This window comes from Leucopleurus acutus (assembly GCF_964270905.1).
Source record: "Leucopleurus acutus genome assembly, chromosome: 18".
Taxonomy (NCBI): domain Eukaryota; kingdom Metazoa; phylum Chordata; class Mammalia; order Artiodactyla; family Delphinidae; genus Leucopleurus; species Leucopleurus acutus.
The window spans coordinates 64235417-64251944 of NC_139160.1; the positions used below are offsets into that span (position 1 = coordinate 64235417).

The following is a 16528-nucleotide window of genomic DNA, read 5'->3' on the forward strand; positions in this document are numbered from 1 at the left end:
CTTCCCTGGTGGCGCAGTGGTTGAGAGCCCGCCTGCCGATGCGGGGGACAGGGGTTCGCGCCCCAGTCCGGGAGGATCCCACATGCCGCGGAGCAGCTGGGCCCATGAGCCATGGCCGTTGAGCCTGCGCGTCCGAAGCCTGTGCTCCGCAACGAGAGAGGCCACAACAGTGAGAGTTCCGCGTACCGCAAAACAAACAAACAAACAAACAAACAAAACTTAGAACAGCTCTACAACCCCAGGCAATCAAAAATTTTACTATTAATCTGATTTCGTATCAAATCAAGGTATGTTTATTTCCCCTTTTTTGGGTGGAAGAGCAGGAGGGAGGCTGCTAGACCAAATCATTCCCTTCCAAAATAAAAAGATGCAGGAATTCCCTGGCGGTCCAGTGGTTAAGACTCTGCACTCTTACTGCCGAGGGCCTGGGTTCAATCCCTGGTCAGGGAACTAATATCCCAGAAGCTGTGTCGCCCGGCCAAAAAAATAAAATAAACAAAATTTAAAACAAAAACAAAATAAAAAATGCAAGCGCAACAACACTAGGATCGTGGCCTGTCAGAACAGCAGGATATGAAGAACACAAACCCTTTTGTCTACAATCAAGCCAAATGCTGAAGTCCATCGGGAATCAGGTGATACTTCAGAAATAAAGATGGGACTCGGACATAAACACCAGACTGCTAAACCTAGCCACGAAGCCATCATTTGTAGTGCGATATGCTTTTGGAGGTGCACTTCTTAAGGGATTTTAAAAAAGAGAATTTCTGCACAAACTGAGATAAAATGTAGTTTTCCAAGCACCACCTGGTTCTAGTCTGAGGTCACAGCAGCTCCCGAAGCTCAGTGTAAGTCTTCCTCCTCTGCCTTCCAAGGACCTCTGGCACCGGACTTGCAACATCTGAAACTGAGACAATACCAACCCCTCCCCCTTTACAAAGTTGTGTTGCTTTGGGCACAAAATTGTTTAACCTCTCCGCGCCTCGGTTTCCTCATCTGGAGGCAAAGAACGCGGCTGCCCTCGGCCGGGCTTTTACAAACGTTAACCACGGTTGCGGTAGCATTGCACCTGGCATTACCGGAATTTGCTTAAGGTTGGAAAGTATTCCGCAAAGCCCCCGCGGGTCCTGGAGCGCTCAGAGTAGCTGTGCAGAGGATGCGAGGAGACACTGCCTCTTGCTTCGGAGAGCGAGGGCAGCTGAGAGGGGGATGGAGGCGGGCGGGGCCAGGTCCCCTGGTAACCCGCAGTCCCCACCTTCAAAGATCACCCAGCGTCACTGCACATGGATTTCCGTGGAGCTCAGTAGACGGGGCCAACTTTCTGAGGACGGAGGGGAGGGGAGCAGAGAGAAAAATAAAGCAGAGAACACCGGAGAAGGCAGGACCAGGAGGCAGAAAGAGGCCCGAGGGAGGGAGCACAGAAGCGTCTGGAAGCGTGGAGTAAGACCTCAGGCCAGCGGCGGCACTGCGTGCTTCCTGCCCCCCGGAAGGCAGGACTCAGTGGCCTCATTCAGGTCCACGGTCTCCACCACGCTCGGCGCCGCGGGTCCTTCCACAAACGGGGCGCTGCAGCGGTGCTCATGTGCACCTCTTAGGGCCTTGAAATCCTTGCCAGGAACTTAGCCTAAACATGTGAGACGGAGGAACCCGCACAGTGGCTTAAACCACAGCGGCTCTGTCTGCGTGACCCTGCGCAGCGTTTTCTTCAACCTGCCTGGGCCTCCCCTGTTCGCCTGTCACCAGCTTCTCAGAGTCATCAGACTTTCCCAGAGGGTCAGCTGGCTCAGCCGGCCTCGAGTTCACCTGCAGTTTGCAGGCTGAGTTCAATCTCTCCAACGCAGCCCTCCCCCACCGCATAGACCACCTTTTGCACAACTCGCATTCAGCGGTAGCTGCTCGTTACTCACTTTGCTCTGCCCTAAACAAAACGGCCAGTTCCCAGAAATCAAAGGCAGCTAATTCCCTTTCTGTGTTTGAGTTGGCCGCTCTGTGGGATTCCTTCCTGCTGCACCTCATCCTTCCTGGAAAGGGTTTCTTAGAAAATGTGTCTCCCCCTTATAGGAATCCCTCCCCATGAAGGGGCTGGAATTTCCCTTCAAAAGACTTCAATTTACTTTCTGAGTGGCTCCTAGCAGAGATGACCAAAATCCACTCAAGAGAGGAAGGGAGGGAGGAGGGAGGGAGAAGAGGAATCCTAATTTGGCTTGCTCAAAGGGACTACTCTTTAAAATATTTGTTGAAGGAAAAACTAGGACTACATCATATTCTAAGGGGGGAGAAGAAAGGATTTTGAGTTTGCCTGAGAACAATAGAGCCATCTTTTTTCGACTATTAATATCAGATACACTACGGTCTTGTATGGGGTTTTCCCCAAAGCAAAATTATTGGGGAAACTTTCATGTAGATGAAAAAGAGAAAGTTTAGAGCATGAGTCTGAGTTACCTCATAGCCCAAAAGAACAGAAGAGCTTACACTGGATAGCCTTATGCCAAAGATGTCCCCACCTCGTGCTGGGGGAACTAACAGCAACAATGAGTAATCTAATTTCTAGAGCAATAAATTATACTTGCAATGCCCAGCCTGCCTGTCCAGGGGCAGAATGCACTCTCCCCTCCCAAGTACAGCACTCAAACGGTTTATGAAGATTGGCTACATGTATGTTTGAAGGCTTAGGAATTATACCTGGATTCAACTCAAAAAAATATGTGAGGGCAGGTCTATAATAAGCAGATGGAGTAGAGGGTAAGGCTTGTGGGGTCAGAATCCTTGGTGAGTCCAGTCTAACGGGACAAACTACCACAATACAAAGCAGCTCTGATCAATGACCAGTGGCACTAATTCCAACCAAGCCCTCCATGGGAAACGGGAGTTGCTCACGTGCTCAGGCTAACAAAGTACCACACACAGGGTGACTTAGACAAGAGAAATTTATTCTCTCACAGCTTTGCCAGCTAGAAGTCCAAGATCAAGGCACTGGCGCTGTTAATCAAAGAGGGAAGCTGCCAGAAGTTGACTTGGGCAGTCCTGGCCACATTGCTCTGCTGAGAAACTGCTTTCCAGAAGACTCCTGGCAGATGTAGCAACACCACCTTATAATTTTCAAAGTGCTTCCACAGACAGCAGCCCAGTTCTGAGTACAAATTACATTCCCCTTTGTTGCTTTTTTTCATATATCTTAATTTCTGTGGGACAGTTACTAACGGGTCACTTCTCCATTCATCAGAGATGGATATTATACACTGCACTACTTCCCACATTACTTCCCTGCTGCCTTGCCCTGCCTGATTGGAAGTGGGGGAGAAAAATAAGTATATGGAACTATATTCGTTCATTATACTAAATCTAAAATCTAATTTTTAGAACACATTGTGAGTAGGTTTAATTCTGCCAGCTTCTAGAAGAGGGTACCAAAGCCCAGAGTGGTTAAGTGTTTTGCTAAGGTCACACAGCTAGTAAGATCCCAGACTAGGACCCCTGGCTCCAGTCTGATGCCCTCTCCTTATACTCAGCTTGCTCCCATCTAAGACGGAGGTGTCAGCAACTCCAAGTTAGAAAAACTCAAATTAAGACTAAAGTAATTTACAATCACTGAATAAACCTATTAAGGGCAAGATGCTCAGCTAGGCACTGAGAGATGCCAAAGACACTAGTTTCTGCCCTTGAAGAGCTAACAATATAGTTTTTTTCTTTTTTAAGTCACAAATGAATAAAGACTTAAATAACACTTGATCATTTAAAGCAATAAAAAGACATGATAGGACTTCTCTGGTGATGCAGTGGTTAAGAATCTGCCTGCCAATGCAGGGGACACGGGTTCGAACCCGGGCCCGGGGAAGATCCCACATGCCGTGGAGCAACTAAGCCCATGCGCCACAACTACTGAGCCTGTGCTCTAGAGCCCGCAAGCCACAACTACTGAGCCCATGTGCCACAACTACTGAACTCACGTGCCACAACTACTGAACCTACGTGCCACAACTACTGAAGCCCACGCGCCGAGAGCCCGTGCTCCTCAACAAGAGAATCCACAACAGTGAGAAGCCCGGGCACCACAACAAAGAGCAGCCCCCGCTCGCGGCAGCTAGAGAAAGCCTGCGCGCAGCAATGAAGACCCAATGCAGCCAAAAAAAACAGGACAGACACCTTTCTATATTTACAGAGAGAGAAAAGAGTGCACACTGCCTAGTTGAAGAATCCCTTCAATAGAAGTTAAAAGAAGTAGCCAGCTGGGTTTATCATCTAATCTGAGTCACATCCTGACCATCAAAACACACCAATAAGGGTCTGCAAATAAAAGCAATTTATTGGGTAGCAATTTTACGCTCACGAGCTTTTTGCTGACAAGTGTGAGATTTCCACTCAATTACCCTTGTAGGCTCAATCAACCCAGGCATTCCTGTCTGCCCAGGGTGAGGAAATAAACACAGCGACACAGATGCCACAGCTCACTCTCTGGAATTTGTCATCCTGACTCAACTCTGAGCTCCTCAATGTCCTGCTTTGGTGAGATGAGGACAAAACCAGGTTCAACAAGCGTTTACTACAAGGACCCAAGGACCAAGTCTATCTAAGATCCCCACACAGAGGAAGCTCTCTTCCTCCACAACACCCTGCTGAGTCCCCACGGGGATGAACAAGCCAGTTGTTCTCCCGCTTTGAGAGGAACTTAGAAAGGGGGTGCAGGTGAGGGCAGACCAGAACCCCCAGCCACAGAAACGAAAATTTGCACAGAAGAATGTCTGACCTTTGGAAACTGTTTTTAATCAGGGGTTCTTGGTCTTCACTGTCCATCAGAAACTTGTAGGGAACCTTTTAAAAATATTGATACCTGGGTTCCATGCCCTGAGATGATGATTCAAATTGGCCTAACGGGAGGGACCAGGCATTCAAATTTTAGGGCTGCCCAGGTGATTCAATCATACTGAGGGCTGAGAAACTGCGGTACACTCAATAGCAGGAACTTAAGATAAAATTAAGAGCTAGCAAGTTTAACAGATAATACATGCCAACAATTGTTTGAAGAAGGTAATTTCCAAGTATATTCAGGAAAGGCAGCACCAAGAGTCAGCCTGCAATCATTAAGAGGAAATCATGTCAAACTAGCCTCAAGTCTTCTCTTTGTAGGGTTTCAGAACAACTACCCAGTAGATAAGAGACCTCTGAACTCCCGACCTCTCCTGATACCTGTGTCAAGTTCACCCACTGCCCACGGTGTTCATTAGCAGATTGGCCATAACCTGGAGGACAGTCCCAGGACCTGTCCTTTCTCAAGTAAAGACAACAGAAGTTTTCAAAGCACTTTCTACAGGCAACAATGAGACGCTGAACTCTGATATCAACAAAATAAATGAACTTAAAACCAGATAAAATAGAAGTTTGTATGGGGATGCACTGTGAAGTCCAATACATCTCAACTGTATGCGTTGCTGATGACGCCCAAATCTTATCTCCAGCTCAGACTTCTCTGAGCCCTTGACTCATGACCTGCTCAACCTCTCCCAGGTGTACCAGGCATCTCAAACTTAACTCGGTTAAGACCAAACTCCTGGTCTTCTCCAACCCATCCCTCTTGCAGGCTTCCGCATTTCATTTAATGGTGACTCCATCCTTGCAGGTGCTCAGGCCAAATCCAGAGATAACCTTGAAAGTCACTTCCTCTCAAGTTCCGCCATCAAAGCCAACCCCCTCTCCCACAGCTCCACCTTTAAATAAGCTCTTCCCTGAACCCAGCTACTCACCACTGCCACTCCTTCCATCCTGGTCAAGGCCACTATCATCTCTGGCCTGAACGACTGTGAAATCTCCTGCCAGTGTCCCCATTTCTGCCCATAACTTTCTTTAGTCGACTTCCAGTACAGCTGCCAGAAGTGATCTTACTAAATCCTGAGCAAATCATGTCACACCTCTTCTCAAAACTGTTCAGTAGATTCCATCCACGCAGAGTGAAGCCCAAGTCCTCCAATGGCCAAGAGAGTCCCCATCATCTCTTGTCTTACACTTGTCCTTCCCCCTGAATGTGCACAGCTCACTCCATCACCTCCTCCAGGTCATCTCTCTGGAGTGCGTTCTTCTCTGTGAAGCTCCCCCTGGCCCCCCTAAAACTGTCACCTCCTTTCCCCACACACACTCCTGATTCCTTTCCCCATCTTCTTATTCTCTCTTCTCAGCACTCATAACCACCTAACATACTATAGGTTACTTATTCACCTTTGCTAGAGCTTAAGTTACATGAAGGCAGGGACTGTTACCTCTTTTGCTCACTACTACATCCCAAACATCTAGAACAGGGCAGCAAACATTTTCTGTAAAGAGCTAGATCATAAACATTTTAGGCTTTGCAGGTCAGTCTCTGTTGCAACTTCGCATCTGTTGCAACATTCATGCTCATGAATGAGCATAGCTGTGTTTCAATAAAACTTCATTTACAAAAGCAGACAGTAGGCTGGATTTGACCTGTGGGTCATAGTTTGCCAACACGTGGTCTAGAACATAACCTGGAACACATCAAGCACGCAAATTATTTGTTAAATTGTCTAAGTAATTAGTTAAAACACTACCTCTGATCAGATCAAACCTGTCCAGTTCCAGATGCCACGTGAGAATAAAGATGTTGATACTAAAGAGCATTCAGGGGCTTCCCTGGTGGCGCAGTGGTTAAGAATCCGTCTGCCAATGCAGGGGGCACGGGTTCGAGCCCTGGTCTGGGAAGATCCCACATGCGGTGGAGCAACTAAGCCCGTGTGCCACAACTACTGAGCCTGCGCTCTGGAGCCCATGAGTCACAACTACTGAGCCCACGTGCCACAACTAGTGAAGCCTACACACCTAGAGCCCATGCCCCACAACAAGAGACGCCACCACAATGAGAAGCCCGCGCACCACAACAAAGAGCAGCCCCCCGCTCGCCGCAACCAGAGAAAGCCCGCACGCAGCAACAAAGACCCAGTGCAGCCAAAGATAGATAAATAAATAAATAAATTTATTTTTAAAAGAAACCTTACTAAAGAGCATTCAGTTCAACCAGATGGAAGAGGGCCTGAAAACCTTGCCACTTAAAAAGGCAGCATGGAAAAAAAAAAAAATTTTAAGGGGCTTCCCTGGTGGCGCAGTGGTTGAGAGTCCGCCTGCCGATGCAGGGGACGCGGGTTCGTGCCCCGGTCCGGGAAGATCCCACATGCCGCGGAGCAGCTGGGCCCGTGAGCCATGGCCGCTGAGCCTGCGCTCCGCAACGGAAGAGGCCACAACAGTGAGAGGCCCGCGTACCACAAAAAAAAAAAAAGGCAGCATGGGGGCTTCCCTGGTGGCACAGTGGTTAAGAATGCGCCTGCCAATGCAGGAGACATGGGTTCAAGCCCTGGTCCGGGAAGATCCCACATGCTGCGCATCAACTAAGTCCATGAGCCAAAACTACTGAGCCTACGCTCTGGAGCCCACGAGCCACAACTACTGAAGCCCGTGTGCCACAACTACTGAAGCCCGCGCGCCTAGAGCCCGTGCTCCGCAACAAGAGAAGCCACCACAATGAGAAGCCCGCGCACCGCAACGAAGAGTAGACCCCACTCGCCACAACTAGAGAAAGCCTGCGCGCAGCAACGTAGACCCATCGCAGCCAAAAAATAAATTAATTTTTTAAAAAAAGGCAGCATGGAAACTGGAGACAGTTCTCTTTAAAGATTTAATGGGTCCGTAAAGCCCATCTCTGAATACCAGAAGGCCCCCATATGAAGATGGGGAGTCAAATTCCTGTGTTGACCAAAAACATAAAAGGAGACACAGAAAGAAAGAAAGAAAACTGGCTCAATAGACCACACTCTGTCATTTTAATATGAAGACACAAGAGCAGTAAATTTCCCCATTGCACAATGTCTGGAAGAGATTCCTGTATCCAGTATGGACTAGAAGCTCTCTCCCTTCCAACCCTCTGATCTCATAACACTGCAAGGAGGGCAGACAGGAGCTGGTTTTGGGAAAAGACCAGGTGGGGACTAGCCACATGACGAGATCAGCACAGAAGTGGCCATGAAACCAGGAAATGGAATGAGGAGCGACGTCAGAAACCACAGACGGGCTACAGACGTCCGTCAGGAGTACAGGACGAGGAGAAAGGATCAGAGAAGTCTGCAAGCCAGCAGGGATGAAACAGGGGAGGGGTGTGACCTTGAAGAACCGCAAACACCGCCAGATGGGAGAGAGGGGCATCCACACACTTCTTTCTATTCTCAGGACATACTACCTTCTGCAGAATTCTGTGTCCTGCGTGTGCCCGTCTCCTGCCTGGGATGAGTCCCCTTCTTCTCCGTTCAACCGCTCCTCAAGATCCTGCATCAATCAGTGCACACCTTCTTCATACCCTCCTGCAGCACACACCCATCTGGGAAATAGACCGTGTCAATTTACAAACGAAAACGTTAGCTTACACCTGCTAACAAGAAGGTGGCACGGCTGTCTTTTAATATTTATTTACTGCTCGCTATCTGCCAGACACTGTTCTAAGTGTTTCACCAGTGTTTGCTTCATTTAATGCTCTCCACAACCCTGTGAGGTGCGTAGGATGGTCAGGTAAGTTGCAGAGGTCAGATCTGTACCCAGGCAATCTGGCTTCAGATGGGGCATTGCTCCACTGTACCCGACCTGGATGAGGACTCAGTGTTGTATAAATGAGCCTCTGGCAATGGTGCTGGGAAAACAACATGGGCATCGGCCTGCTATCCCGCATCTATTCCCACAGCCCCGGTAACGCAACGGCTCACTCAGCGGCAGCTGCCTTTCACCAGGCAGGACCAAAGGCCTGGCTCTGATGGCCCTGCAAAGGCAGGACAGCTATAAGATCGGCCTCAACTCATCAGACAAGTCCAGCTGTGTAAGAAATGATGAAAGATGAGGCTCAGAAAGGAGACTCTGAAGGATCCTTGAAGGCCATGCTAAAGAATTACTCTTGAGAGCAGGAGGAAGGAGAGATTTTTAAGCAGGGGGACGGCATGGATTTGTTTTAGGGGAAAGGATGGTAGCAGGAAGACCCGTTGGGAAGACGTGAAGCCAAGACTGTTCAGGTGAGGACGGAACAGGGGCGGGGAGGGACACAAGTTCCAGGAGGGTGGCATCTTTGTGGTCCCCTTTCCTGTGAATTCCACACATCCACACTCAGGAAACAGTTGCTGAATGAATGAATGACTCCAAAGGCATGTCTAAAGTTGAATCAACAGGATCTGATGTCAGCAGATGAGGCTGAAGAAGTCGAGGGGAACTGACAGGTTGATGTCTTCAGGACTGGAGGAATAAGGATGCCAACGACCCACTCAGCAATTCGGGCAGCAGCATAACAAACAGAACGTAGGAAAACATGCTCCAGATGCATGCCTATGTAAAGAGCATATTCAGTCACTAACATAAGTTTTAACTGTCAGCATATTCATTTATTATTCACCCAACCTGTGGGAGCTAAAGCCAGGCAGACAGGACAGTGAGTACTGCCAGCCTCCTGGGTGTGCTGAGGATGTGGGTGGAGTCCCAGCTGGGGCCTTCAGACCTCCCAGCTATGAGGCTCCTCTCTGGACCTAGATTTCCTCATTCACAGGATGCCTGCCGCACTGACTCATAGGAATGTCTGAGGGTTAAATGAGACATTAAAAACTGGGACTGACCTAGTGACACGGTGGTTAAGAATCCACCTGCCAATGCAGGGGACACAGGTTCGATCCCTGGTCCGGGAAGATGCCACGTGCCACGGTGCAACTAAGCCCGTGCGCCACAACTACTGAGCCTGCGCCACAGCTACTGAAGTTCATGTGCCTAGAGCCCGGGCTCTGCAATAAGAGAAGCCACCGCAATGAGAAGCCCACACACTGAAAGGAAGAGCAGCCCCCGCTCGCCGCAACTAGAGAAAGCCAGCGGGCAGCGACAAGACCCAATGCAGCCAAAAATAAATAAATAAAATTTTGAACAAAGTAAAAACAATGAGTAAGATTCTGAGCCCAGAGGAAGCATTCAATAGGTGTTAGTGGTTATGTGTATTGTTATCTAAATGGTTCCATCTCTGAGGACTAATTGCATGTAAGTGCTGTGAATAAACTTAGCAGGTCCCTTCCACACCTACCAGAATCTGAATACCTTGAGGCAGGGAGGGAAAGAGCCCTGCATCTGCATTTTTAACAGCACATCAGAAAATACTGCTGAAAATGGGAAAACATGAGTTAACATCTGAAGGAAGTATTCAGTTTACCCCCTGCCATTTTCAGTTATCCCTAGGTATTTACCTAACATAAAGAGATCTTTAAAGGAATAATCTTTGAACGGACCTAAAAGTTACCTTCCTGTCTTCAGGCATCCCCTGGCCCCAACAAGCTGAGGCCATAACTCTGGACTGGGTCAGTTGCACTAGGATTATCTCCAGCCTCCCAATTTTAAGCCAGGGGAGGCTGAGATTCACTTGCACGTAGCTACACAGAACTGCAGAGCCGAAGATAAGACCTGAGTCCATCCAAACCTAAGTCCAGACCTTCCCACTGCATTACAGGTATTCACCTTCATTTTATCCCTGGTGGATACAGAAACACAGAAAACTCTTACAAGGGCTTATCTCACACAAAGAGGAAACCCATGGAAACAGCCTCATGGTAAGAGGGACAGGGTTCCCTGGATCCACCAAAAAGTTACAGGCAAGATTTAGGATGAAGGTGTTCCACACCCCACAGAGCAGACATAGCCTGGGAGACAGACAGGGAAGGGTAAAAAAATTAACAAACAGAAACCTCAATTAAATAGTTGGGAGACCAGGAGGGGGAGCTCTCACGCCTGCAAAAATATCAGAGCCCAAAGGCAAGCAGACAGACTCCTCTTCTTTCCTGCCAAGGACTCAGCCAATGAAGCACCATGGGGCTTCCTGGTGGCACAGTGGTTAAGAATCCGCCTGCCAACACAGGGGACACAGGTTCGAGCCCTGGTCCAGGAAGATCCCACATGCCGCGGAGCAACTAAGCCCGTGTGCCACAACTACTGAACCTGTGCTCTAGAGCCCACGAGCCACAACTACTGAGCCCACGTGCTGCAACCACTGAAGCCCACGCGCCTAGAGCCCATGCTCCGCAACAAGGGAAGCCACCGCAATGAGAAGCCCGCACACCGCAATGAAGAGTAGCCCCCGCTCACTGCAAATAGAGAAAGCCCGCACACAGCAACAAAGACCCAACGCAGCCAAAAGAAATAAATTTATTTTTTTTAAAAAGGAGAAAGAAAAGCCATGGACTCTGCTTACGACAACAGCCCTCGCAACTCTCTTTTCCCCTCTATAAGAGTTCTCCTTCCCCTGCCCTTTGGAGACGTACACATGGCTCGCCATGGCTGCAGACCCTGAATTGCAACTCTCTGCTGATCCCAAATAAACCCATATTTGCTGGAGAAATATCTGACAGTCTGTTTCAGATCAACAAAGGGAAGGGAGTCAACACATTGGGGGACTCCTGGAAGACTCAGAAAGGCAAATTATTCACGTGACACATCTGAATGGACACTAGTTGATACCTCTCAGGCTGAGCAGATGAGGACTATAGAGACCCCCAAAACCAAGAATATACTATAGGAAGGAAACTTAAATTTGTTACACTGTGCATTTCACTGTAAGGACTTAGCAGTAAATTTTAATACACCTTTAGGGTGTTCTTCATCTTCCACGGTGCTGGAGTTATTGTATAAAATTGCCAGAACTAATCAAACTAGACACCTAAGAAAGGGGAACAAACCAAAGCCGGAGAAAGAGCCCTGGGAAGCTCACGCAGCCTGCATCTACAGCATTTGGAGAAAATGGTGCAAAGAATCCTAGTTTGGAATTATACATTTCTGTGCATTCACGATCAGTATTTACTGAGGGCCTGACAGGACCAACCTCCCCAAACATCTCAGCACTCAGCCAGTTCACATCCCCCCTCATGTCATCAGCTTCTCTGACAAGAGTCTCCAGAGTCTGTCTGGACACCAGGGGCAGTTTCCACCACAGCACTCCCTTTGCAAGGTGACAGTTCACCAGCTGAGACGTGGTCAGCGTCCGGGGGAGCTACAATTTAACCACTCCCTGATGGGCCAAGTGCATCTGGCCAAAGACCCTACTCAACCCTCATCTCTGGGGACAGGTCCCACACTAACCCCCAAACTGCTGGCCTCTGGGACGAGGGTGGGAGAGAAGTACAGAGCACACCCCAGAGGCCTGCTGTGCAGGACAGTGGGGACATGACCAGGAAGAGTCTCAGCAGACTGGACACGGTTCATAATTTATGCCACTTATTTCCAATAACGGGGATGAGCAAGAATTATTCAATAAACCATGATAGGAACATGGGCTGTTTCAGAAAAAATGGGGCCTATCTTATATCTAACACTAAGAGAAATTCTAGCTGGCTTTATTGTTAGAAATGAAACAAGAAGTAACGTAAAATGCTTACAGAGATTTAGATGATGCTGGGATTTAGAAAAGGTATTACAAAAGCAACAGGAGAAACCAAAAAGAAAAGCTTGATATACTTAATGATATATAATTTAAAACCTCTAAGCTAAATTAAGAGAAATGAAAATCTGGAAAATTATAAGCACTATTACAAGTTATTTCAAAAATATAAATCCCTCATAGGAAAAAAATCTATTAATACACAATTCAAAAAAGTACAAATAAATGGTCAATAGACACCAAAAAAATGTTCCATTTCTGCAAATCAAATAAATTCAAATTAAAACTGTTTGATATTGGGGGACTTCCCTGGCGGTCCAGTGGTTAACACTCCGCGCTTCCAATGCAGGGGGCCCGGGTTCCATCACTGGTCCGGGAACTAAGATCCCGCATGCCTCGTGGCGCAGCCCAAAAAAACAAAACAAACAAAAAAAAACGAGTTTGATATTACTTTTACCTTTAGACCTAGAAAAATGTAATTCACATACTCAAAGCTGACAATGAAATGAGCTCACAAACAGCTATTAAGAGGGCAAATTGGCCCAAACCTGATGGAAGACAATGTAGCCTTTCACTGGTTATTTTACTTCTGAGAATATAGAAAAAGGAAAGATGCGCCAAAATACAAGGTCGTGGGTACACATCACATCATAATTAGCAATATAACTGTGCTGGACAAAAGTGAAAGACTGCATAAACTGCAATTAAATACCATGTTTTAATACCATGCTTATTTAATGCCGTAAGTAAATGTTAACCATAGAAAATTAAGAAGGGTTCAGGATTCAAAACGATTTCCTTTTATAGAAAAGACGAATGTGGGCACGAGGTGTACATAAAGATTTCTAGGGGAAAGACTAAGAAACGACCAAATATCAGCAAGTGTGCTTGGCTAACAGAAACACACCCTTATTCTTTTCGTCTTGCTCTATAGTTTTAAATTTCTTACAGAAATAGAAAAATATATATTCTTTCCTAAAATCCACAAAAATTATCAATAGCCATAGTGCATGACTCCTTAGATCCTATGTGCGCAGCCCGTGCTGTGGAAACACTAAACCCCAGATGAAATTTAAGAAGCACATACCCAATGAGAAGATGAAAACTTGACTTTTCTCTACAAGGTGGGCCTTCTCTCTGGGCGGAACTTCCTGGCTGGGCTCATTTCAGCTTTCCCGTGACAGCCAAGTTGGGGACACAAGGAAATCACTAAGGTACCTCAGACTTTGAATACAGGATGGCAATCATGGTCAACAACTAACTTCGCAAAGTCTGGACCCCGCCCCCCTTCTTTCTTATTTTGGCCGCGTGGCATACGGGATCTTAGTTCCTGGACCAGGGATCAAACCCGTGCCCCTTGCAGTGGAAAAGTGGGGTCTTAACCACTGGACCGCCAGGGAAGTCCTGGACCCCTTTTTAAAAGTTAAGACTTAAGTAACAATGCCAGTGGGAGAAGTGACTTAAAGCTGTAGCCAGCATCAACCTTCCATCAGAATCACCTGGAGTGCTTACGCAAGAGGGAAGAGATATGGGAACATATGTATATGTATAACTGATTCACTTTGTTATAAAGCAGAAACTAACACACCATTGTAAAGCAATTATACTCCAATAAAGATGTTAAAAAAAAAAAGAATCACCTGGAGTGCTTGTTTAAACCCCACCCATCCCAAGAGTTTCTAATTTTACAGAACTGGCCTAGAATGAGTGCAGGGGAATTTGCATTTCTAACAAATGCCCAGGCGATGAGGATGCTGAGAACCACACTTTGAGAACAGCCGCCCTTTAGCTTGGTTATAGAGATGTATCACATACCATGACCTCCAGCAGCTGCTAAGAACTTCCCTTGAGAAACTCCTGCCGACAAGAACAAAGATGTGTTTGCAATCGCCTTCTCTGTGCGTTTACCAACGAGTATACAAACAGAAGCAGCTCAGAACTGCAGTTACATACACAGGGAACACAGGCTCAGAAGCCAGACTGCCTGGTTAACGGCCCCTCTCCACCACTTACTAGCTGTGTGATAGTAGACAACTTATTCAACCTCTCTGCTTCGGTGCCTTCAGCTGTAAAATAAGAGATAATAGGTCCTTGCCCTCCAGCAGGAAAACTGGAAATGGGTGCCTACCAAAATCAATGAGAAGTCCTCACCTTCCCATTTCCATTCGCATACATTTTCAAAGTCCACCAACAGAATGGGCTTGGAGAGTTCCTTGCCCTGCCTGAAGTTACTGTAACCACACCCATGTTTCTTCTTCTAGGACCCTCTCGATCCTGAAAGGCCACCAAATGTCCAAGAGATGTAGCTACACAAACTGAAACCACCACCATCAAAACAAGCATAGGAGCTCCCATCCCCGGGGGATCCCCTAGGCTGTCCCACTAAAAACAGGAAATAGAATATATGGGAAAGATGAATGGGTTAGGGTCCTGAAACAAAAGATCTAACAATCAAGCAAGTGTGACTAAAGCCCAAAGGTTGAAGTTAGTAGCCCCAGCTACTAGATGGAAAACTTCAGTTGAAGAGCTTCTCTCTGAACCATTTTTCATTGGTGTTTCCTCTCAACTCAAGGACTCTTCAGTGGTTTCAAGACCATGGGACTCCTGGGCAGACCACCTGCACCAAGACCACAGAACACTTCTCTGAAGGCTAGAGACCTGGGTAAGACCCCACAGACTTCAGGGACCCCACCCCCAGAGTGGTCCTCAAAGGTGGAAGTGGAAAGATTCCCAGTAGGGAAAGGGCTGGTCAAATACACACTCCAGTCGTGGCTGTGAGTCCCAGGCAAAAGCAAAACGTGTTCTCGAATAGTGTCCCCGTTCATTAAATACAAATTAAGAGTGTTTTTTAATCCACTAGAAATTTGCCTTAACTACGTACCAGGACACTGAGAGACGCACACGGAGAGAGGGAGGGAGGGAGACAGGGTCACAGACACAGAGGGAGCCCGGAGGAGTTGGAACGCTGCTGTCACATAAGACATACGGAATATGGTGAAAGGTGGGGACATTATTGGAAGACGGCGACTGGTCCAGGGCACTAGTCACATAAAGGAAGCTGTTCATAAGCTGCTTGCTTACGAAAAAAAGAAACAAGGGTGCAGTTCAGAGGTGGAGTCGGGGGCTGGGGAGGGTGCAGTCCCTCCTCCCGCTGGCGGCCGGTTCCCAGCGGGCAGCCTAGGGTCTCAGCCTCCCCGCCTCCTGCTCCCGCCGCTCCCGGGAACTGGAAGCCGGCGCGGCGGCGAGCGGAAAGGCAAGGACACCCGGTGCCGCCGCCGCCAGGTCCCAATCGCCGGCCCTCTCCTCCGCCGCCGCGCGCAGGCGGGTACCAGGAGGCTAGTGCGGGGCGGCCCCGCCAGCAGCAAGAAGCCCAGCGGCCTGGGCGCCGGCGGAAAGCGCTTGCTCGCCGCAGCCCTCTGCCCCTGAAAGGCGCCAGGCGCCGGCCCGCGGCGGAAAGGGGTGTCACGGCTCAGGCGGGGCGCTCACCAGAACAACACGCGGGAGCAGAGGTTCGCGTCCTGCAGCGGGTTGGGCTTCACCTCCGGGTACACCGGCAGCATCTTGAGGGCCAGGACGGGCGCTGGCCGGGGTGGCGCTGCTCCGGCGTGGGCGCCGCTCCCGCTGCTCCTGGAGGCGTCGGCTGGGATGCTGGACCTCAGGCTGCCGCGCGGATCCGCGCTCCGGGAGCCAGAGAACCACTCGCTTCCGGGAGCCGAGCGCTTGTGGCCCTCCGGGTCCCCGCCTCCCAGGCCGCGCCGCCTCCCGGGGCCGCCTGGAGGAAGCCGGCAATGCGCTGCTGCCGGATCCCTGGGAGCCTAGAGCTACAGGCCGCGTGCGGGGGCGGCGGCACAAAAGGTTGGCCGCGCGGACGCAGTAGGGAGCCTGGCGAAGGTGTGAGGCAAGGCCGCCGGCGCCTTTGGATAGAGGCGGGTAGGCCGAGCGCAGGGAACACCGGGCTCCGCGCCTAGGCGGCCACGTGCTAACACCTGGCTGCAAACTCTGCCGTAGTTCTTGCTGCTAGCCCAGGCACCCACCCAGAAGGTGGAGAGGGGAGGCGCCATATCTGCCCGCCCCTGCTGCTCAGAAACGCCCCCT

General features: G+C 49.0%; 1 protein-coding gene across 1 annotated transcript in view; it reads right to left on the reverse strand.

Moving 5' to 3' along the window:
* ABCC4 (ATP binding cassette subfamily C member 4 (PEL blood group)) overlaps positions 1 to 16233 on the reverse strand; it is a 207886-nt gene extending 191653 nt beyond the window's left edge. Inside the window, exon 1 of the mRNA XM_082859518.1 lies at positions 15920 to 16233. Coding sequence (XP_082715644.1) covers positions 15920 to 15993 — 74 coding nt within the window. The 5' untranslated portion in view covers positions 15994 to 16233. The remainder of the gene's footprint in view (positions 1 to 15919) is intronic.
* Positions 16234 to 16528: the final 295 nt, after the last annotated feature.